Source organism: Zootermopsis nevadensis, unplaced genomic scaffold, assembly GCF_977971745.1.
Source record: "Zootermopsis nevadensis isolate Lab colony 2312 unplaced genomic scaffold, Znev_1.0 Znev_ptg000003l, whole genome shotgun sequence".
Taxonomy (NCBI): Eukaryota; Metazoa; Arthropoda; class Insecta; order Blattodea; family Termopsidae; genus Zootermopsis; species Zootermopsis nevadensis.
This window is the reverse complement of record NW_028259135.1, coordinates 1,217,445-1,240,993: the sequence shown is the minus strand read 5'-3', so window position 1 is coordinate 1,240,993 and position 23,549 is coordinate 1,217,445. Positions and strand designations below refer to the sequence as shown.

The following is a 23,549-nucleotide window of genomic DNA, read 5'->3' as shown; positions in this document are numbered from 1 at the left end:
CAAAGATCTTGCAAGAACCGACCCCAACTTCCTTTCTAAGCTCCGTGTGACTTCTTCCTCTTCCCAAAGATGAAAATTCAGCTAAAGGGAAGGAGATTTGAGACGATAGAAGAGATTCAGGCAGAATCGCAGATGGTGCTTGACAGGCTGACAAAGAAAGATTTCCAGGGATGCTTCGAGGCTTGGCAGCGGCGCTGGGATCGTTGTGTTCACTCCCAGGGGAACTACTTCGAGGGTGATGGATGAATTTAATACCTGAGATAAGTGTACGGGTTTTTATACGCGCAGTCTTGAAACTTTCCGATCGCACCTCGTATATACAAATTTTACTTGATGCCAAAATTTTTCGATACGGTATGTACTTCACAGAATACGAGATGAAACAATTTATTACTCTGTGTGGTGTGATTAGTTTTTTTTTTACAATAGGTGTGTATCTGTGGCTGCATTAAGTGAACTTCAAAGACAAACTCGCACAGAACGTTCTAGTAGACACCGAAATACTCTGAAGTAGCCTGCAACTTTCAAATCAAAATTTTTTATTGCAGAAATTTCGAAACGTGTATTCCGTAGAATTTTGAGATTTCGTTCGACGAGACGATGGATTCTGAAGGAAAATTCGATTGCCCTGATCACGGAGACAGCAAACACGTCTTAAACGCCGATAAACTTTTAGCAGACTACACGTCCCAACAATCCAGAAGACAGTCATCTTCATTAGGAAAAAGCAGTTTACAAATGAAAGTAATTTGGAAAAGCCAGGCGAAACAAGAGAGGAGTTGCCTTGTTCTCGCGTACACGGAACATGGCTGCCGCGCTAACGGGACGTAATGAGTCTTCTGTCAGTTTGTAGGTGTGTTGAGGTGGGGGGGAGAGGTTCATTTGCATTTTATTTATGTCGGCGTAGTCTCAAAGGATTACAGGGTCCGAATAATGCTCATGTTTACTGAGAGCGAAGCCAGAACAAGGGTAGTACCTTGGAAGCTTCCCTCAACAAATAGGATGGAGGTTCAACCTGGCAAGCGATGCCATGGGTTAACACAGAGTCTTCTTTCGCTCGTTTCATTCTTTCTGTAATTATCAATTTATTATTCTTTCTTACATGAATTCGCTATTACAAGTTATAAAAATTCGCCAATTCCATTTTCCATATTCGTCTGTCCACAAGTGACATCTCGAGAAAAGCTGAACGAAATTCTATTAAATTTGATGTCGATGGAGTTTTAGTAAACGTTGTCCACGCTGCCGAGTTTGGTTGTAATCGAACAATAATAATGGCTACCACACGAAGAATCCTCCGTGGTTACGTCATCATTTACCAAGACTGGCGCATAGGTCATAGATGACAGAAAAATCTGTCACCGCTGGTACCATTTAAAAAGGTCAAATTAAGACGAACGCTTCAGATTTGTGACCGTGTGTGCACACTTCCTGTATTTTTCTCTGATTCTTCCTGTCTGTCCTTTCACGCGTGACCCACATTCAACAAGAATGAACAGAAATTTAACCAGCTCAGAATTTGTAGCTTACATTACATTAGAATAAGCTATTAGTTTTTTTATTTTATTTTCCCACGACAGTTTAAAATTGAGGAGAAACAAACGCAGACTTTTCTAGGTCCTTTCTATTGTAATGAAGAAGGAAGTTCCGAGGCGTTTCAAAGTATAACGTGTTACCCAGCGCTGTAGAAACTCCGATGCACTAGAGGGCAACCTACTGGAAACAGTCTTACGTAATGCTGTGTCATTGCGCAGGGCTCGTCTATTGTTCTGTGGCCCAAACTCGTGTGACGTCATAACAAACGGGAACTTCACATTACGGTAAGAAACGGGCCTACACTCAGTCTACAGCTTCACGATCCGAACAGAAGAGCGGTAAATACATTTCATTCTCCAAACGCTTTATTTTTCGATTGAATAAAAATTTACTTGGATATTATCCATCGTCTAGTAAATATAAAACGTAAAACGACGTTTCGGAGATGGGACTCTATCTCCGTCTTCAGGTTCCTACACAGTTGGGCCCACTAGATAGAGCTAATCCCTATCTCCGGACTTTTTCCTTGGATATTATCCATCGTCTAGTAAATATAAAACGTAAAACGACGTTTCGGAGATGGGACTCTATGTCCGTCTTCAGGTTCCTACACAGTTGGGCCCACTAGATAGAGCTAATCCCTATCTCCGGACCTCGTCCCATCTCCGAAACGTCGTTTTACGTTTTATATTTACTAGACGATGGATAATATCCAAGGAAATTTTTATTCAATTGACTCTTCACCATCGTCAAGGATTTTTAGATTTGATATACTTTATTTTTCGATTTTGCATTCGTCATTGACCTTGATTGTTAATTTTGAACCGAATGAGTGTCTCGGTTTCAAAATGTCATCGACCCGTCGCCATTCCCCTCTTTGCATCATCTGTCCTAATGTTTTGTCTATTTAAAGATTCTGTCAGTAGCTTATGCTTTATAGCGTCGAATGAGAGATTTTTTGAAATTGCATCGGATATGGAAAGAAATAACGGTGGCCAAATTTTAAGCATTCATAAGTGACTGAGGAAAACTACGAAAAACTCAAGGCTGGTCTCCGGGCCGAGACTTTAACCCGGGACCTATCGAATACGAACCATTAAACCGGTTTAATAGTGTTACATTGCCATAGCTGAGAAAATGTAATAGGGAACTAATATAATTTGTGTGGGTTTGCAGTAAATGATAGTTTTCTTTGCCGAGACCTGTCATTGGCTTATCCTTGAGCAGCTGCCGCTGGGTACAGAAGGGTAACGCCTTTGGATGCGAAGAGCTGAATGCCTTGTCTGTGTGATGAATGAATGGTATGCCATTAGAGCATCTGTTACGAACAATCAGTGAAATGAACCTGTCCGAGCTCTGTACAAAGTGACACTAACTAGATTAAGTTAGGTTGGGTTATTTTGTTAGGTTAGGTTAGGTTGGGTTAGGTTAGGATTGGTTGGATAAGGTTAGGTTAGGTTAGGTTAGATTAGGTTAGGTTAGATTAGGTTAGGTTGGGTTAGGTTAGGATTGGTTGGATAAGGTTAGGTTAGGTTAGGTTAGGTTGGGTTAGGTTAGGATTGGTTGGATAAGGTTAGGTTAGGTTAGGTTAGGTTAGATTAGGTTAGGTTAGATTAGGTTAGGTTGGGTTAGGTTAGGATTGGTTGGATAAGGTTAGGTTAGGTTAGGTTGGGTTAGGATTGGTTGGATAAGGTTAGGTTAGATTAGGTTAGGTTGGGTTAGGTTAGGATTGGTTGGATAAGGTTAGGTTAGGTTAGGTTAGGTTAGATTAGGTTAGGTTAGGTTAGGTTGGGTTAGGTTAGGATTGGTTGGATAAGGTTAGGTTAGGTTGGGTTAGGATTGGTTGGATAAGGTTAGGTTAGGTTAGGTTGGGTTAGGATTGGTTGGATAAGGTTAGGTTAGGTTGGGTTAGGTTAGGTTAGGTTAGTTTAGGTTGGGTTAGGTTAGATTAGATTAGGTTAGGTTAGGATTGGTTGGATAAGGTTAGGTTAGGTTAGGTTAGGATTGGTTGGATAAGGTTAGGTTAGGTTAGGATTGGTTGGATAAGGTTAGGTTAGGTTGGCTTAGGTTAGGTTAAGTTTGTTCAGTGGATTTTGTTAGGATATGTAACGTTTTGAAATTTTTTGTGACGTTTTGATACTGATGTTCACAGTTCGTCACGCCCTTACAGTATGTCACTCCTGGTCACGCTTAGACACACTTTTCAAATCTTCTTCGAATTTTAACACTAATTGTTTCGTCTTTATTTGTGGTCACGCCTTGTCACGCTGTGTCACTTATAATGGAGCGGAAGCGATGAATTGAGTGATGTGACAGAACTCGATGGTCTGTGAGCAGTGGAAGAATTGTAAGAGGACCGAATAGTTGTGAAGAAGATAAAATTATCTAAAACTCTCTTTAGTGTTAATTTTCTAGTTATGAGTAGTGTAGTGACATCGACTTTCCTGTGTTTCATACTGTAGTGATATTTTATTTGGGGTATACTGTACGCGGCCTGCTGCCATCACTTTCAGCAAACTTTTGGTAAATGACTCGCTCCTAGGTTCCAATTCACAAATTTCAGCTGTTTCTAAAATTTCCTTTTCCGGAAATAGATCTCAGAAGAAGGGACAGTTTTTTTTAAAAACAATAACCGAACGTCACTTTGTACTGGTTAAAAATTTTGCCTCGTATTCGGGAGACTTCTGTTCGAATCTCGTCAGGTAACAAATTGCCCCTAATTGTGGGCTATTGCGAAAAAGGTAATGAAATTTCGGGTTCTATAAAAGTCGGGGATCTGATTATATGAGGCACTGTTAGGACTGGAAAAAATGTTCTTCATTCGAGAACATTTTCTGTTGCTTTTAATCTGCAGCATTGATCTTGACGCTAATTTATTGCATATACAGAAACATTGTTGACAGAGTTAATTAACAGTGCAGATACTACGCGGGAACAGACTCGTAAATCGTTCTTCTGCCAATGGAATAAACTGGAAAGATAGGCCTGTCTATATACTGTCTAGGTTCATAAATTGTTTCACGTTATCTTGTTAGGCCGGTTTACATTGAAAAATCTTTTCAAATAACAATCCTATTAAAACGTAAAGTTTTTCCCACTAAACGCCATGTAGGCGCTTGAGGGGAGAGGAGGTATAGCTCCTACTCATTCTTAACCTCGGCACTAGATGGGGTTAGTGGTCAGCGTCACGCCGTGGCCGGCTTTACCCCCGGGAAAGGACCCCGGTACCCATTGTAGAGGAGGCTGGGTGGGCCCCAGAGCTTAGAGGCTATTAGAAAAATCCTCTGTCCTTGTCGGGGATCGAACCCCGGTCGTCCAGTCACTATACTGAGCTATCCCGGCTCATAATAGTCCCAGTTCTGTATTTTTATAAGATCTAAAGTTTGTCACATGCATTTTATTTGTATGATATGAGATTTTAAGAAATTCTACAACGTTCATCTCGAGCTTCCTGTAAAACTGTGGGTGTTTTAGTGGACAGATACAGACCAGAGTGAGACTTACATCACAGTCAATGCGTATGAACAGGAAAAACAATGGGGATTGGGCAATAGAAAGGAAGAAATGATAAAGAACAGAGATAAGACGCTTAGTATGTGTTGGATTATCTGCGAAGCCTCTGATTTTTTTCGAATGAGAAGTTTTATTGCACTCTTTCCTTTCCTTCGTCGTTTATTCTCCACCTACGCGCACTTCGCAGTGTTGCCATGGTTAGCACAAAGCATATATAACGCTCAATTAAGTACAATGTACAGAAGAAATACTAAAGAGATACGTTTTTCATTTACAACTGCGTCGCCTGAACCAACACTCAGTACGGAAGCGCCGTTCGGTGGACTGACAAGCAACTAATCAAACAACAGCCACAGTTTTACCAACTTGATTTTTACTACACCATCAGGCAGACTCATTTCGATCTTTGAGAGGCAGTCATAATTGTTTCGGACATGTCCTTTAATGATCACATAATCATTGCTCATCATGTAATCGATCTTATATTTTTGTATCGCAACTAAGTTTTAAAGTTTCAAGAACAGAACGAGCCGAAAATTATTATTTAGAAGGTTTCAACTATAATTTTCTTCTGTTAGAACGCTGGCCTTGTAATCCTGGGGTCTCGGGTTCGATTCCCGGCGGTGCCCGAATTTATAACTTGTGCTGGGCAAGGCCGTGGTCTAGGCAACACGGAGTTTTCCTCCGTGGCATCCCAACAATTACTCCATTCACACACAGAAGAAGGCAATGGCAAACCACTTCTGGATCATCTGCCAAGAACGTATATGAACAGGTCCCAGTCCGAGAAAAGGATGGAAGGATCCTGTTCATATGGACCTGTCCTCAGACAGAACACTAAATAATAATAAGATGAGGTGGTCTAGCGGTTATAACGCTGGCCTTGTAATCCTGGGGTCTCGGGTTCGAATTTATAACTTGTGTTGGGCAAGGCCGTGGTCTAGGCAACACGGAGTTTTCCTCCGGGGGCTTCCCCGGTTTCAATTACTCCATTCACACACAGAAGAAGGCAATGGCAAACCACTTCTGGATCATCTGCCAAGAACGTATATGAACAGGTCCCAGTCCGAGAAAAGGATGGAAGGATCCTGTTCATATGGACCTGTCGTCACACAGAACACTGAATAATAATAAGATGAGGTGGTCTAGCGGTTAGAACGCTGGCCTTGTAATCCTGGGGTCTCGGGTTCGAATTTATAACTTGTGTTGGGCAAGGCCGTGGTCTAGGCAACACGGAGTTTTCCTCCGTGGCATCCCAACAATTACTCCATTCACACACAGAAGAAGGCAATGGCAAACCACTTCTGGATCATCTGCCAAGAACGTATATGAACAGGTCCCAGTCCGAGAAAAGGATATAAGGATCCTGTTCTTATGGACCTGTCCTCAGACAGAACACTAAATAATAAATCCGTGTACCGTGCATTACCTTATATGAACTAGGCGTTTATCACGTGTTTCACAGATGTCTTCCTTTCCGTGCCTTTGCTGAAAGCTTCCACAGGTTAATAAATTATTCAGTTTAATTAAATTAAGTTCAAGTCAATTGAACTGTGTGATTGACAACAGCCAAGCCACCTTAAATAATAAGAGCCAAGAAGTGGGCACAGAAATGATCACGTTAAGGCCTCTTAGATGCCTCCTGCAGACTTCTTATACGCGTTCCACGAGCATTTATTATGCGTCCATAAGAATGTGTAAGAGTTTAGGCATATCAGCACTTGTTTTACTTGAATCGAAGGATGGACATAATTCAACTCCATAAAAAGCAAATCAGGATACACAAGAATACCTGTTTCATAAATACGACCACACAAGCCAAGAATCTACTTGTCTTTTCGTGGCTTAAAGCCAACTAACCAGCAAGTAGAGAACATTCAGAAGGCAAGAGAGGATTCAGACGTGCGTTATAAAGGTACTCGATTCGAATGTACACCCAGCTATGTGCTAAGCTGACCTGTAGCCACCTACACAACCACGCGATGTCACAACCCAGAAAGACCATGCAATATTTCGTCTCCCTGTGCGAAATATGGTCAGATACCTTTGAATTTTTATAGGTGGGTTTATTGTAAAACCAGCCGAAGAAATGTTTTAGACTAAGTTCTTTTTACATTCTTTTGTTTTAAAGCTTATAATAATAAGCATCAAAGTTAATATCGGCGATGTGGATAATATTCCTGATATCGCAAGCCCACCTGAAGCACTGGTGGACAAAAGAATGATAAGTCGCTCTGACTGAGCCATCTTTATCGAGGAATGACTCAGTTCGCACTCACTATATACTACAGGGCTTCCTTAAACTCTTTACAGGATATAGTAAACACGTACTACTTGTAATTCTTCAACACTCAGAGATTGACAGCATGGTTATTATTGTCTAAGTTGGTAGGACTGATTTATGACAGTTGTTTACTGTTCACATTGCAAAATGGCGTTGTGTCTCAAGGACAGAACGTTTCTAGTGGAGGACGAATTCAAACAGTGGCAGGAATGAATAACCTTTTTGAAGAAAGAAGTTATCTGAATGATATTTAAAAAATTCATTTCCAACCTCAAAGAAAACGTAACGTGTCACCATTACAATCAACAGTCGGTTAATGTTTAGGTAAATCGCTATTTATTCTGAGAGGCGTACTCTGAATATATACCATGTGAGCAAAACAGAGAGTTATTGGTTACACGTAGTTTACACTTTGATTTAAATGGATAATACAATAGGACAATTGAATAAAAATTTTCTCTCCGAAACGTCGTTTTACGTTTTATATTTACTAGACGATGGATAATATCCAAGGAAAAAGTCCGGAGATAGGGATTAGCTCTATGTAGTGGGCCCAACTGTGTAGGAACCTGAAGACGGAGATAGAGTCCCATCTCCGAAACGTCGTTTTACGTTTTATATTTACTAGACGATGGATAATATCCAAGGAAAAAGTCCGGAGATAGGGATTAGCTCTATGTAGTGGGCCCAACTGTGTAGGAACCTGAAGACGGAGATAGAGTCCCATCTCCGAAACGTCGTTTTACGTTTTATATTTACTAGACGATGGATAATATCCAAGGAAAAAGTCCGGAGATAGGGATTAGCTCTATCTAGTGGGCCCAACTGTGTAGGAACCTGAAGACGGAGATAGAGTCCCATCTCCGAAACGTCGTTTTACGTTTTATATTTACTAGACGATGGATAATATCCAAGAAAATTTTTATTCAATTGACTCTTCACCATCGTCAAGAAGTTTTAGATTTGAAATACAATAGGACTTTCAAAACTTCTCCCACGTACTTTCCAGTGCATCAGGACAGCGAAAATACTCTGTCATACAATATAAACTATACACATTAGGAGAATTCGTTATCATAGTTCTTCGTTTTATTTAAATTCTAATTTATTCCTTTCATTCGTACTTTGTAGATAATTTTACAAGAAAGAGTATTTGAAATCAGCTAATTAGTAGGGAAACCAAATCACTCCCTACGGGCTGGACGACCAAGGTTTTATTGTCTCCAGTAGGGACAGGGTTCGTTATCTCTCCTCGCCACCGCATCTAGACGAGTCTAGGGTCCAAAAGACCTCATGAGCGGTGGGGACCGGGGGATTGTATCTATTGACGGAATTCAGAATGTTTAAATTGACCTAGAGGCCTCTATATGTATTCAAAGCGACAGGAGCTTCGAGCCAGTGGATAATCAGTTATCAGATTCAAGTGTATAGCCAATCACAGACATGACTACACTTCTTTTCGAATCTTATAAAAAGTACCACAAGGAAAGTTGAATATTTGTCTAAATTATTATTACGCTGCCATACAAGATTTCAAGGTCATAAAATCAGAATTACGCATAACTGCAGAGTATTAAATTATACAAAAGTAGATTAGCTTTCTTAACATACATACCACGAGGCTTGAAGTTCTCACGGCGGTGAAGATTTCTTGCGTTGGTTGCATACAGCGTTCCGAAGGAACGTACCTCCATCCTCAGCCTCGAGGAATCTCCAGCAGGCGTCTTCAAACTGCCCCCAAATACCCTCTGATGAAGTCAACACACAATCAGACACCCAGCCCACGCTAATTTGTATTAATCACGGAAAAAGGCTAATTATTGATTATACATGTTTTGATTGGAAGTATTCTATGGAGGGGGTATTTATTCAGAAACTGATAGTCGCTTAGCTGATCAATAAATTTACAGCATTTTAAAGAAAAAGAAAGGTTACTTGTCGTGTTCACAACTGGACACCACTGGACTCTTTCCTGGACAAAATAAATCCAGTTCACATCCTCACGATTTCTTCAAGGTTCTCTCTTAATATTATCCTTCCATCTACACCAAGGTCTTCCTAGTGGTTCTCTTCCCTGAAGTCCCTCTGGCCAAATACATTTATGAACTCCTGGAATAGGCCACGATGTAAAGTGAATGTCTACGGGGTTCGATTCCCAGGAGGGGAACAATTTCTCCCTTAATCATGGCGTGGGGCAAGCTTGCCTTTGCAGCTGCTTATACGTACAAAACGATTGGATCCCTTGAGATGTGATTCAGTAGTTTCGGGCCACAGTTGATGTAAAATCGGAGGTTTTCCGTCTTTCTACGGCACAGAACTGAGCAATTCAAGAACGGGCCTTGGTAAATCGTCATCTAGCCCCGGAGGTATTTATCATTGCATCAAGGCAGCACGACCTCCAAACAACTATTGCAGAAAGACGCTTCTTGGCAAGTGCCTTTTAACTCTGCTTCATATTCACAAAGGAATGCTGAATAGTGAGACTGAAATAACATGCAAATAAATATTCCAACATTTTCTTTTCTACAAATGTTATACGCCAGCTGATTTAAGTTCAATTGATTACTTACTATGATATAAGGTAGTATATTTGCGTCATATTGTGAATTAGGTTAATATTTTAATATTTTCCGTCAAATCACAATTTTAATAAGATAATAAAATATTTAAAATATCATTTCACGTTCCGCATCGAATGATATTTTAAATATTTTATTATCTTTAAAAATTGTGATGTGACGGAAAATATTAAAATATTACTATGATATCTTTAAAATACGCACGAATCAGTGTTCTAAAACTTTGCATTTGTAGCCTCGTACAACGCAAAATTCCAAGACCTTCAAGACGTAGGTTTCGTGTGTCCTTTCCAAAATGCGTAAAAAATAACGTATAATGGAGAGGCCGCCTCTGTTTGTGACATGTTTCATCTTCGAAACTACTTAAAGTGAATAATGAAATGGAAATGATTTGGAAGGAAGCGGTCGTGGCCTAGTTGAACGCACAATCCCGGCATTTACCTGGAAAGATTGAGAACTATAAAAAACTTGTCAGGATAGGCGGTTTCCGAGTCAAGATTTGAACCTAGGACCTCCCGAATACGAATCAGGAGTTCTCAGAGTTTATGTTAAATCTTCTTACTCCACAGAATAGTCCTTCCTGATAAATTAATAGCAGCTCAGATAAATAATTTCCCGCTTTTCATGAAATCAGAAATTCATTGCAGTCCTCTGGACCACTGGACCCTATTCTGAGACACATCAATCCAGTTCACATCCTCACATTGGTGTCTTTAAGATTCACTTTAATATTATTCTCCCGCCTACGCTAAAATTCCTAAGTTCAGACTTTCAGACGAAACTGCATGTTGTTCTCTGAACGTTCGATAATCTCCGCGAATCTTATCATCTTAGATAAGATCATCCTACAATTATCTTCTGAAGAGCTCAAATTATTAAGCTTGTCTTTAATGTAGTTCTCTCAATCCTGTTATATCCTCACTCTTGGGTCCAAATATTCTCGTCGGAATTCTGTTCTGAAACACCGCCGACCCTTCTCTTAGGTTCAGAGACCAAGTTTCACAACGACTCGTATATTAAGCAAAAGGTAAAATTAGTTTTGTTAATGACAATAGAGGGCGGATGGTATTTATTATTAATATTTCTAAATCTTAACATATGAAAATAAAGTGATTCGTTGCGGGTTGTAAAGTAAGTTTTCGAAAGAGAATGCATTCACAACAGGGTTAACAACTGTGAGATACGAAATGTTGTGATACTTCCAACAATACCAACTTGGGAACAATTAATTCCGAAGGATGAAGGAGTGGAATATCTGATGATATACTAAATGTAGTAACATAGTTTTCTCTAGTTATGAAACAGCATTTAGGAATAAATAATTTATTTACGTATTAAGACACATTTTTACACAGAACGCATACGTGAAATATTTCGAATCTGTAAGACACACAATTTCTGTGAATATCTCCACGTATACAGATGAGTTCACAGAAATTAAAATGCACAATTTTACAAGTCAGTGGTCTATTTTTGTGCATAGTGTACACTGAAGATAAACAAAAGACATAATCTACTATTCCTTCGGAAAGAAAATATGGTAAATATTGAGGTACGTCCTTTTTTCACGAAACCGTTACTTAGTTCTTACAAAAACTAGGATGTTTAAACGGCGAACAATAATTTAATAGGTTTCCGGCACTGTGCAATTTAATGTTTGATTGAGTAATAAATTCAGGTGCCGTATGGAATTATTACCAAAATTTTGTAGTTTATAGGTTGGCTCGGACAAGAAGTCTCCCGCAGTGACAAAGTTGATGCTGGAACATTGATTTTCTGTGAGACAGAGCCAGGAATGGCCGGCCTACCTTTCATTATAGTGTCCTGACTCTAAGACAACCGGTGATACAAAGCGTCCTCTGAAAACACTCGATGATATCCTCATGACTTAAATCCACTTATTTTATTTAAAATACGGGGATGAAGGGTTCGTGACGAGGAGGTTCAGCCGATATTATTAGAATAACCAATTCAAGGAGGATGGGATGGGTAGAGTATGTAGAGCGCATTGGTGAAGTAAGGAACAAGTCCAACATTTTCCTGGAAGGAAGAGCCTACTCGGAAGTTCAGACGTCGATGCGATAATATTAAAACGGATCTTAAAGAAATAGGGTAGGAGGGAGTGTGGATTTACCTCGATCAGGATAGGGCCTAGTGGTGATTCCTTATGGACACGGTAGGCGAAATGAACATTCAGATTTATAAAAGGCGGTGAATTTCTTGGCTAGTTTTTCAAGGACGGCTCTGCTCTATGGAGATGGTGTTAATTTGAAGTGGTCTTTGTCTTAATGTTAATTTGATTAAGCGACACCTTCACATATGACAGATGAAGGATGGAAGGCCTATTTTGTGTGAAGTGTGTACCGTAATTTGAGATGTATCTTCTTAAGAACTGTTAAGTGGCTGATGTCTGTAAACTAGAAATCTCGCTAAGAGCACGGGATGAGCCAAGAACACTCATTTGTACGCTTGTTTCTTGGTCCCCAATGTCAAAACGCAATTCGGTTAAACGAACATGTCATGTGTAAGAAGATCGATAATTATAAAAGTCGATTTTCGTCATATAGGAAAAGCCTTTTCATAGTTAAAAGGAAATGTTATAGGGAGATGTCTGCATCACACAAACGACGTAGTCTTTCAGTGTTCGCTGGTCGGTAATAGGTTACTCTTCGAAGGTTAATTTATACGAGCACACAAATTCCAATTAGCATTATGTACAGGAATAAACACACGTTGGCTCAGATCACCAGTGAGACAAAACTTCTAATCGTTCGTCGTACATTTCCTACACTGAAAATACCACCAAGACGAACTCTGATCGGCTAATACTGTTTACAACTGACCGCCATTGAGGAGAGGTGAGTCACTGTCATCAGCAGCTCTTGACATCTAACATCTTAAAGGAAACGAAGTGCCGGATGGAAACTGTTATCTTTTTTGTACATTCTTACGCTCAAACGTCATAGTCGAGTCAACAACGGCCCTCGTGCCCACGCCAGTTACAAATTTACCGTTCGACATCTGTGGAGAAAAGCGAAGGGGGGCCTATCAAAGATGCCCTCTGCAGTCAAGGGCTTCTTCATGCATGAAGCGATCATTATGGAGTGTCAATACGTATTTTTATTATTAATTCAGGACAGTGTGTATTTAGAAAATATCACGCCACAACTGGAAGAACTGTTACTTTACAGCTGACAGCTTTCGTTTTTCAAAGATGGCTGTCTTCTGGGTTGTTGCGCTGTGTAGTCTGGTCGATGTTTACCAACGTTTCAGAGGTCATACTGCCTCCGTCATCAGAGTATGAAGATTTCCGTCTTCTGCGTTGTTGCGCTGTGTAGTCTGGTCGATGTTTACCAACGTTTCAGAGGTCATACTGCCTCCGTCATCAGAGTATGAAGATTTCTGTCTTCTGGGTTGTTGCGCTGTGTAGTCTGGTCGATGTTTACCAACGTTTCAGAGGTCATACTGCCTCCGTCATCAGAGTATGAAGATTTCCGTCTTCTGCGTTGTTGCGCTGTGTAGTCTGGTCGATGTTTACCAACGTTTCAGAGGTCATACTGCCTCCGTCATCAGAGTATGAAGATTTCTGTCTTCTGGGTTGTTGCGCTGTGTAGTCTGGTCGATGTTTACCAACGTTTCAGAGGTCATACTGCCTCCGTCGTCAGAGTATGAAGATTTCTGTCTTCTGGGTTGTTGCGCTGTGTAGTCTGGTCGATGTTTACCAACGTTTCAGAGGTCATACTGCCTCCGTCATCAGAGTATGAAGATTTCTGTCTTCTGGGTTGTTGCGCTGTGTAGTCTGGTCGATGTTTACCAACGTTTCAGAGGTCATACTGCCTCCGTCGTCAGAGTATGAAGATTTCTGTCTTCTGGGTTGTTGCGCTGTGTAGTCTGGTAGACGTTTACCAACGTTTCGGAGATCGTTGCTGCTTCCATCATCAGGGCGATGATCCGAACATCAATGCCTTTTATTTGCTTCGTTTATTTTTAACGTGTTAGTGTTGTGACCAACAGGAGGCCCACCGGAAGTGGTGAGACAGTGCCGTGTTACACACCCCATATCCTTAGAAGCTGGAATGTTTAGTGTATGTGATCATGACGTCTCTTCGACTTTAGTACCACGTAACAGCGCAAACTTGTTTACTGCTTGTTAGCGAACAAGCTTGTATCTTGTAGATAGCCTACCTAATATTTAGATTCGGGTCTTCTGGTTTGTAACACCGCGCAGCGCGGAGGAACGTTGGTAAATAAATCAAGACTCATTTTTATGTCACGTACAAATTTTTGTATGATTCACCTTTCTTCCAGAAAACTGATAAAGACTTTCATATCTGTACGTTAAGCTCCATAAAAGACCGTGGTCTTTCTCACCTGTTCCCCGCGTATAGTCAATATCCGGATGTATTAAAGGCCAGAGCAAAGAGACCGGGAGATATTTTTACACATCCTACGAGGCTCTGATGAGCAATACGTAACTTGCATATGACTCAGTCGTGACACTGGAAAATCTCCAATGTTGGCGCTACTGATTTCTATATATTACTTTTGTTCGAGTGCTTCAAGTCAACGCACATTCACGATAGCCTGTCGATTCGCATGTTAAGTTTTCACGAAGCAGGTAACCAAATTCGAGTACATTTGGAGTGGACTGTATGCATTGGAAGTCAGTTTTGATTCGTATCGGTACAACTTTACATGACGTTCTAATAGAATTTTATAAGAGATTCTGTCGTTTACAGAACCTGAAGGTTAATTACCGTGTTCACAAGAACCCACCAGTGTATCCTATCCAAAGCCAGCTGATTCCTTTCCGCGCCCTTAACCCAGTTCCTTAAGCATTCATTTTAATATTATAATCCCATCGCAACTAGCATGCAGACGGCGAGATACGAACAGTTCCGGGCTGTGCTCTTATATGTCAAAAGATAATTGTTTTCGATTTTGTTAATATAAATATTGTAGTGGTATAAAATTGTAAGACAGTACTTTTATTGGGGAAAAAAATACTTGGGGACAATATGATAATACTTTTCCCAAGGCCCACCATTGCCTTAAAGCGGTTTTAACAAGGCCCCTCCCCCACCCATATCATACATCGGCAGATTTGTACAAAATCCGAATTTAACAAGCGAGGAAATGAAACAAAACAACAGCGATTCTATATCCTTCGTAGCTGTAGAATGTTCCTCGATAAATTTATAATTTTACCCCCGCCCACGAAAGCTTTGCGATCTGAGGCTATAGCCTACCGAAGCAGTTGAATCACAGCCAGGTCTCCATATTTACGTATTATTCCTCTTACGAGTCCTACACAAAGCGTGCACAACCCAGCATAGCTGATTTTTGTTTTTGCCTTTCGAAAGAAACCTGTAAAATGCTGAACTCTTAAAGCTTTTACTGCAAGTGTATTTTTATCATGTTACTTACTTTGTGTCGCTAACGATTCACACGCTTTCACACTGTGTAGTGCAGCCATCAAACAGGGAAAACAAAATACACTAGTAATACGCAATACATGAACATTAGTTACAACTTATACATTTAACACACTGCAGAATGACGAATAACTTAATTTGCCTATCGACACATTTGTAGGAGGAACAACAGTTCCTTTATTCGGACATATCAGGAAGCCAGCCACTTATTTAGGCCTAATCTCCTTTTTCAACTATTAACATAACCTAAAAGAGGACCGAATACGGACCGGAGAGCCATAGAAGAAATTCAAATTGTGAAAATATATAGTATCAGAAATTATACATAAAGATACACCACTACATTATATTATTATCTTGTGTTGTGCCTTCGTAGACAAATCATTTGAAGAAAAGTAGACTTTGCGTTATCACTTAGCATTACTTTGCAATGTTTACAATGAATCTGACACACGTTTCAGTAAAAGATTTTACAGAAAGCATGAGAATGTTACGGTAGAGTATCACAGTACTGAGAGGACCGGTCCAAATTCTGCATAATTTTCAATGTGATCAAGAAAACTGGTGTAAGATCAAACAGTTGGAAGAGATAAGATGAAGATGACCAATTTCATGCTGCATATCTCAAATTGTTATGTAGATAAAATGCTCAGAAAAAATATGACCTTTACAAAACGAATAAGAAATTCAAGATACATTATTAAATACACAGGAGAGAATCTCTAGTTTAGGTCTCACTTAGTATTGTTCAAGGAATCAAACCAGTTTCCATAGCTTAGATGACGGAAATCAATAAAGAATTTCTGTGGGTAAACTTCAAGGAAAACTAATATAAAAATGAGTTTCTGGAAAATTTGTTGTCAGGGTATGAAATGGATTCAACTGGCCAATGTTGGTGGGTTTTACGGGTGAGGAATTTAAAGTCGTACTGCCAAGAATATGTTAGTCACACAAATACACATGAAGCTTTCCAGTCTGGTAAGAAGTTAAACTTACAAAACAGAAGCTCGGCATGGAACATCCTCGCATGATAACATATTGAAGGTCTAGTGAGTTTTATCAGTATTGGTATAATAAATGGAAAGTAAGACATTGTTTGGCCATGAAACAAATAACAGAGCTTAGTTTAAAACCAACGTGCATGAAATAAGGGGCACAAATGACAAATTACACTGGAAAAAAGGAAAACTAGTCCAAACGTGTCTATGTAAATGACATACAACCCAACGGTATATCATAATTTTAGATTAAGACTACATTACATGTACTTATAAGATTACGACAAGCCACGACCTAATCTTTGTGAAAGTCTGTCCAATAGGAAAGCAGGCTTTATGAGTTCTGCCAGAAACTCCATGTTTATATCATAAAAATAATATCCACATGATTAAATGAATAATCAATAGATTATATTTACACACCAGAAAAGCAAAGTGAACTTTGTTAAGTGGTTAGCATTCCTACTTCAGGAGGTCATGGGTTAAAATTTCATTGAGATCAGCTGTCCTTATGTTTTTTATGGGTGTCCTCAGTCGCACTAGGAAAATTCTGGGATAATACTTTAAATTAGACCACGACCACTTCAGATTCATTATTCACGAAACATCCTAACATTTTACAATACATAATTTGAGTACTGACAGTGTCATTGACCAAAAAACAAATAAGCACATAAAAAAAGCAAAACTGGAAGATATTACTGTGTGCGCGCGAGCTTGCCAAAGATTTGAACTGTGGCCCAATGAAAATTTACTGATGCCTATTTCATAATCCCTCTGTGGATACCAAACTGCATACAGTTAGAAATTATACTTCCTTTCACTTTGTTAAATCTGTAACTAACTGCATGGAACAGAGTCCTTGTGAAGCTGTGTTAGTCGAGAAATTTTGCACCTTTATCGAACATAAAGTTTCATTGTGCCCACACAAGCCAGCCAACAGTCCCTGTCCTGAGCCAGATGAATCGAGTCCATATCCACCCACCCCATTTCAAAAAGATCAATTTTAATATAATCTTCTCATCTATGCCTAGTCTTCCGAGTGGTCTCTTCAGTCTTTCTTCCGACCATAATTTTTTATGCATCGCACTGTTGAATATTTGGTACACAATACGTTCCAGATAAATGTTTCAGAATCTAATGAGAGCTATATTTCAATGAGATACCAAATTTCTACACAATGAGACAATTTTTGAGAAAGTGAATTCAGGTAAATTACTTATGATAGAGTGAAATGAAATGGAATTGGCTCAACAAATTTTTAGTGTAGCCAAAGCAATATAAAATCAAAAATACATTCACTGGTTTATGAGATAAAATGTAGGAAGATGGACAGACACCACATCCCAGTTATGTATTTATTTCATCCACTCTATGAAAAGAGGAGACAGAAATAAACCAATTTTTAAACAAATAATCACATTCTAAATACTGCACGACGACAAAGACATATTTGCATTCTTGGTTTCATACAGCAGGAAAACTAGCACTCGAGTTGACCTGCATCATGGATCGAGAGACCAAAATTAAAAGTTTCTATTATCATGGGACCACAAATACTTCCCACACCACCTTATGTTTGCATCTGCTGATCCTTAAACCTCGCTGACGTGTATCAAGGATTACAACATATTTCACCATGCCTGCAGTTAGGCAAGACATCAGATGATGATAGTAACTGCACCCTTTCAGATACATTCTGTATCTGCATGGGAAATTCCAAACCTCTGATATCCTGAAAGCTGTGAATTCAGCATCGGAATGTACGCACAGTTCGTTCATTACATCACTGTCCATAATGAACAAATCCACATGGAATTCATGACAAACTGTTAGAACGTATAGTGGTTTTTATCTTGATGTTTAGCCGAGTAGCAGTAGAAGACAGGTGTATTACTTTGTATGGTCGACTAGTTGGACTAATTACTTATTCATGCAATGTTTTTATACTTTTGGTCTCTTCATGAATTGAATGTTATGAAAAATTCACTTACTACAATATTATCCAGTAATGGCAGTATAAGACAAAATCCATAAGTTACATTTTCAAATGAGCGTGTCGTTAAGTTTAATTTACTCTAAACAGCTCCTGATGTTATAAAAGTAAACATTTTACTAAAATTAATTAATTTATCAACTTGTGGCTGATTACAGAGTGGACCACATATGCAGTTCTGTAGAGTAAAATTACCAACACAGTTGCCAGTCTTCTACCACAGTACGCTACCTGCACGATATTCTTCCCACCTCACTCGAAGCTCCATCCATTTCCCAGATTTCTAAATTGATTGTCTGTATAAGTGAATTACACTGGGCTAGTCACTAGATATGCACGATGTGTTTCCGTTTTCGAAGATTAACATCCACACGACACATTAAAAATAGAAACAAATGTATAGAAATACCAGTGTCATTCTGTACGCAGACATAAGTTACATTAATATCCGAACTAAATTCAAGTCAACACAACTCACTGCGTCCTAGTATGAAGTCTGACTTGTAAGCATGGTAAAAGACCGAAGAGCTAACCCTCTAGTCTGACTTGTTGACGTTTGAAAGGCAGTGTCACCATTTCATCCATCGAAAGAGAAAATCATGAACTTAGGAATAAAGCCGTCCCACTATATTCCATGCAGGCATTCTCAGTCTCAGCACTAGATGGGGGCGAGTGGTCAGCATCGCGCCCCAGCCACGCTTTACCCCCACGGACCCCCCCCGTACCCATCGGAAAGGAGGCTGGGTGGGCACAGAGGCTTGAAGAAAATCCCGTAGTCAGTCACCAATCTACTGACAAAGTTACCAGCTCATATGAAATTATGAACAGCTGAATTTTATAGTTGAGATATCTTCTGCCCTATATTGGCATCATTTAATACAGCTGCAATGAGATTATAGGAAATCTATGAAGATCAGAAACCATTTGAACTGCCCATACTACTGTAATCCTTTGAAGCCAGACTATGTTTACTATTTGTTATGAATTTCAACATAATATGAAGAATACACATCTTTCCCACTAAAAACAGGAATTTAAAACTGGTAAATGTGGTTTTCACTTAAGACATAGAAAACTTCAGAGTATAAGGTTCAGCTACGGGGAACCCATCTGGGGAATATTAAAGGTGATAGGATAAAGTGGGATTTACAAGTGAAACTGAAAGACACAACCAACTTTCATTCATCTTTTGTATAAACCATGTATTAAAACATATTTTTGTAATTTGTTATACACTTATAAATCTATTTCTGGTATTGGTTCATGCTTTCTTTACCACAAAGTAAACACATGTATTTTTTATAAGTTCGCATACAACATTGGGATAACATTAGGATGGTTGATACATATCAATGACTGGATTCATTATTTACAATCACCCTTGGTATTTGGGCATATTTTAAGATCAATAACTAAAGATGTCAACAAATAAGAAGAGGGTATTTAATTTGAGGGGTATGTAAAAATATATGGAAGAATAAATTTAAAATTGTGTAAAATAATCTGTAAATTGATGAATAAAATATTGCTATTATATCAAAAGTTGACCTCTCATTAAGTATTGCTCATCAATTTTCTTTACATGACCCCCAACATTAACACATCTTCAAAGTTACGACCCCATGCGTCATTCTGTCCAGGAAATGTAACACGAGTTTCATACAAATAAACTTTGTGTCCTTTTGAAATAGACTAAGAAATGTAACACATGCAGTCTCTTGGGATGCATATTCATCACTGTTAGGTCACTTGATTTGTTAGAGTGATATAAAAGGACAATTAAAATTGTCAAGCAATACTTTCTTGGTTTAATTCCTTACATTTTGAATATATATGTCCCATGATAAAGCCTCAAGTTCAAAGTACATCCGTGTATCTCTGTTATGCCACACATTAAAACTGCATCCTCCCAGTGATGTTGATAAAGCAAAATTCTGTATTTTAATGAGAAATATAAATTTTTTGATATATGATATGGTTAATAATCATCCAACTCCTCCCAAACTACTAAATAATTAAACAAATTAATAGATGCTTTCACACAATGTAGTTTTTAATCTAAAATAAAACTATCTGCTATTCACACAGTATTCTAGGCATACAGAAAATACATTCGGATTAAAAATTTTCAAACATAAGAGCCGGAGGTTGTTGGGCAGACTAAAACAAATGCAGTCCATATATATATATATATATGCACACAAAAAATGAAAAATATTGTGACATTTTATGTGATTCAATACATGCATTAAGTGGAAAAAGCAATCTCAAACATGGACCCAATTTTGTGATTTCTTTACATGTCAAATTACATATGGGTTATTAAAACTATAGGTAATATATGAATTTTTGTTACAGTACCTGGCAATATGATAATCCAAAGTATATTCCAGTGACATATTTTCAGGTATATATATATATATCACAAATGCGTCGACATCTGTTAAACTCATACAAGCACGCCCACACACAGACAGAAAAATACACGTCACAGAACCACCTTTTTCCGTTCACTAAATATGCATATTGCCCACAATTCGAAATATATAATTCTGATATATTGACACACGATACTTTGCAGCAAACAACATACGCACAGTTACAGCTGTAACTAGTCGCAATCCCTGCTTTACCACCACTCAATCCAAACAATATTTTCACTATATATTTATATCCACATATTATTTATATAGAAAGATATTACACATTGCTTTTTTGTAATTTTTTTAAGCTTTATGAAAAAGAATTTCCACTGATTAACTAACAATATAGGTGGAATTTGTATAGAAGATGTCACACTTAAGTTCCTAAAAAATGTTCTGTACACAAAACATCACTCAGTTAAATATCATTTATATTATGGCAAATAATTCAAAAGACACAGCACCAACTATAAAAATTTGGGACGTTGAATATGTAACAATGTGCGCCGTATATGATACGATATAGTACATATATACGTATATTTGTAGTCACCACTGTAGATGGTATAGTATTAATCTTTCATTAAGATGTAAGATCTTAGGCCAGACTGAATCGATGTACTGAACTTTTTCAGCATTATTATACCCTTCTGTTTTTTTGGAGTAACTAATGGCAATTTCCAAATTCAAGAATGGTACCCTTGTACCTTAATATTAATTTACAGCAAAATCAATGGTGTTCTTTGCTTTAATATTAAGGCATATTTTTGCAAGCATGTAGGTATGACAGAACACATATTCTTTACTTACATTAATAATGAAAATTAACATCCATGCTATTAATTCAGAATTTCTGACTATAGGCTTATAAAAATATGCCTCTCTTAGTCTTCAGTAGCTATGCAAACTTGATTCATTCTGGTATTGTTCAGTGAGCATCAGAAATGTGTGTAGGCCCACAGAGAGACTATACATGAACTGATTCCAATATTGTGCAGCCATGATTTAAAAGAAGCCAACAATGCCTACTTTACCATTCTGGCCAGATGTATAAATTTCCATGCTCTGTCTTGTATCAGAGGCACTGAATATAATTAGCTAACTGCAAAATCTTGGTAGAAAAATCTTCCTGATACTAAACATGTCCTACGTGTTCCTTGACACTTAAAATATAACTGCACTGGCTCAAAAACATGTAAATAGACATACAAAGCACAATTATGAAAGCTTCAAAGCTAACATAAAATGAACAAATATTCATAATTCAATCCAAAATTAAAACAGCATAACATTAAATAGTAGCCAGATTAAGTTTTAAGCAATGTTTAGATGTTTCTTACATAGATAGGCCCTAAAACTTTAATTTAGGACATTTCACCATCATCATGCAGGTAGGTAAACTCTTGAGGATGTCTAATTTAAAGGCTGACCAGAGAAATTAAGATTCATTATAGCTTAAAGCACCGTGCAACAACAATAACTTTTCTTTTCCTTCTCAGGACTGAAATTCATTTCTCTTACAATCTCGGCAAACACTTCATTTACGTTTGTCCTGTTTTTGGCACTTGCTTCCACAAATGGACATCCCCACACTTGCGCCAATCCATTTCCTTCACTGGTTGGCACTTCGCGTTGATGTTCAAGATCCACTTTATTGGCTACCAATAATATAGGTACCCTTTCTGTCCCTTTAACTCGGGTGATGAGCTCTTTCATTGCTTTTATGTCTTGGAACGTTTGGTGATTTGTGAGACTGTATACTACTACAAAACCTTGCCCATTTTTAATATATAAATCACGCATGCTGGCGAATTGTTCGGTTCCAGCTGTGTCGAGAATTTCCAACACGCAGGGAGAATTGTCCACCTCGATTTCCTTCCTGTAGAAATCCTCAATAGTTGGATCATATTTCTCCATAAAGCAACCGGATACGAACTGGACAGTAAGTGCACTTTTGCCAACCCCACCCGATCCGAGGACAACTACTTTGAACTCGCGCATTTTTGTCTATATTTCACACTTCTTCTTCTGAGCTGGAACAGTTACTTTCACTGTGAAGACAATGATACTTTATGCGTGATATATGCACAACCAAGAGGGAACTTGATCCAAAACTTATCCCGTAAAACGAAATTACTGCAAGCCATTTCAACCATCACACCTACTTCTCCTTCGCCATCTTCCTGACTAATATTTTGCAGCTGGATTGTAGAGGTCTCTGGCGGTGGAACATGAAAACATGAAAACGGAAATGAGGTTTATATCACATGGCAGCTGTTGCAAAATAAAACATCGCCATAAAGCGTCATAGAGGTCCTCGTTGGAAACGAGATAAGGATGGTTATATAGAGATTTGGGGAGTGGCAATAGCATTAAATTGATTACGAGTAATACCATATTGTCCAGGAGTTTGGCGTAGTCTGATATCAGGTATGAAATTGCGTATTCTGCGTTAAAGATTGTGGTTTAATAGGTTTTATCGTGAAGTACATAGTAAATTTTATACTAGGACGAGACCACAGACATTAACTACTGTATGAACCACTGTTTGATGTATTTTATGAATACAGGTGGTGATGGTGTTTAAAACCGAGGTAGTAATTTTCAGCACGCAATAGATTTGCTGTGCGTTTTATGATAAGTTTATCTCATGTGAATGTCATCTACCCAAAGTTTTTTTTTCGTTATCACTCCGCGATCGAAATTGAGAACTTTCGTCAGAGGTGTTTTTGGTTCCTTGATAGGGGTTGTCAATTTAAAGTGACGAGGGATCCACTTCACAATT

The 23,549-nt window shown here is 38.5% G+C and overlaps 2 protein-coding genes across 7 annotated transcripts in view; one reads left to right on the top strand and one right to left on the bottom strand.

Moving 5' to 3' along the window:
- Positions 1–23,549, top strand: part of scramb1 (phospholipid scramblase 1) — a 101,953-nt gene that overhangs the window by 49,981 nt on the left and 28,423 nt on the right. The window contains exon 1 of one of the 6 annotated variants that reach the window (XM_022085259.2): positions 23,032–23,194. The exons of 2 other annotated variants lie outside the window; for them this stretch is intronic. The gene's annotated coding sequence lies outside the window, so the exon portion shown is untranslated. Of the gene's footprint in view, positions 1–23,031; positions 23,195–23,334; positions 23,359–23,549 lie in introns of those variants that run through there. 3 more of the 6 variants (XM_022085257.2, XM_022085260.2, XM_087360468.1) reach the window with 3 other exon arrangements.
- Rap2l (Ras-associated protein 2-like) lies at positions 19,518–22,965 on the bottom strand. Its single transcript, XM_022085263.2, has one exon. The coding sequence runs from the start codon at positions 22,763–22,765 to the stop codon at positions 22,220–22,222; it is 546 nt and encodes a 181-aa protein (XP_021940955.1). The 5' UTR covers positions 22,766–22,965; the 3' UTR covers positions 19,518–22,219.

What these genes read in the sequence shown, in the direction of transcription:
- Rap2l (XM_022085263.2), bottom strand. Translation starts at nt 22,765, where the DNA reads ATGCGCGAGTTCAAAGTAGTTGTCCTCGGATCGGGTGGGGTTGGCAAA.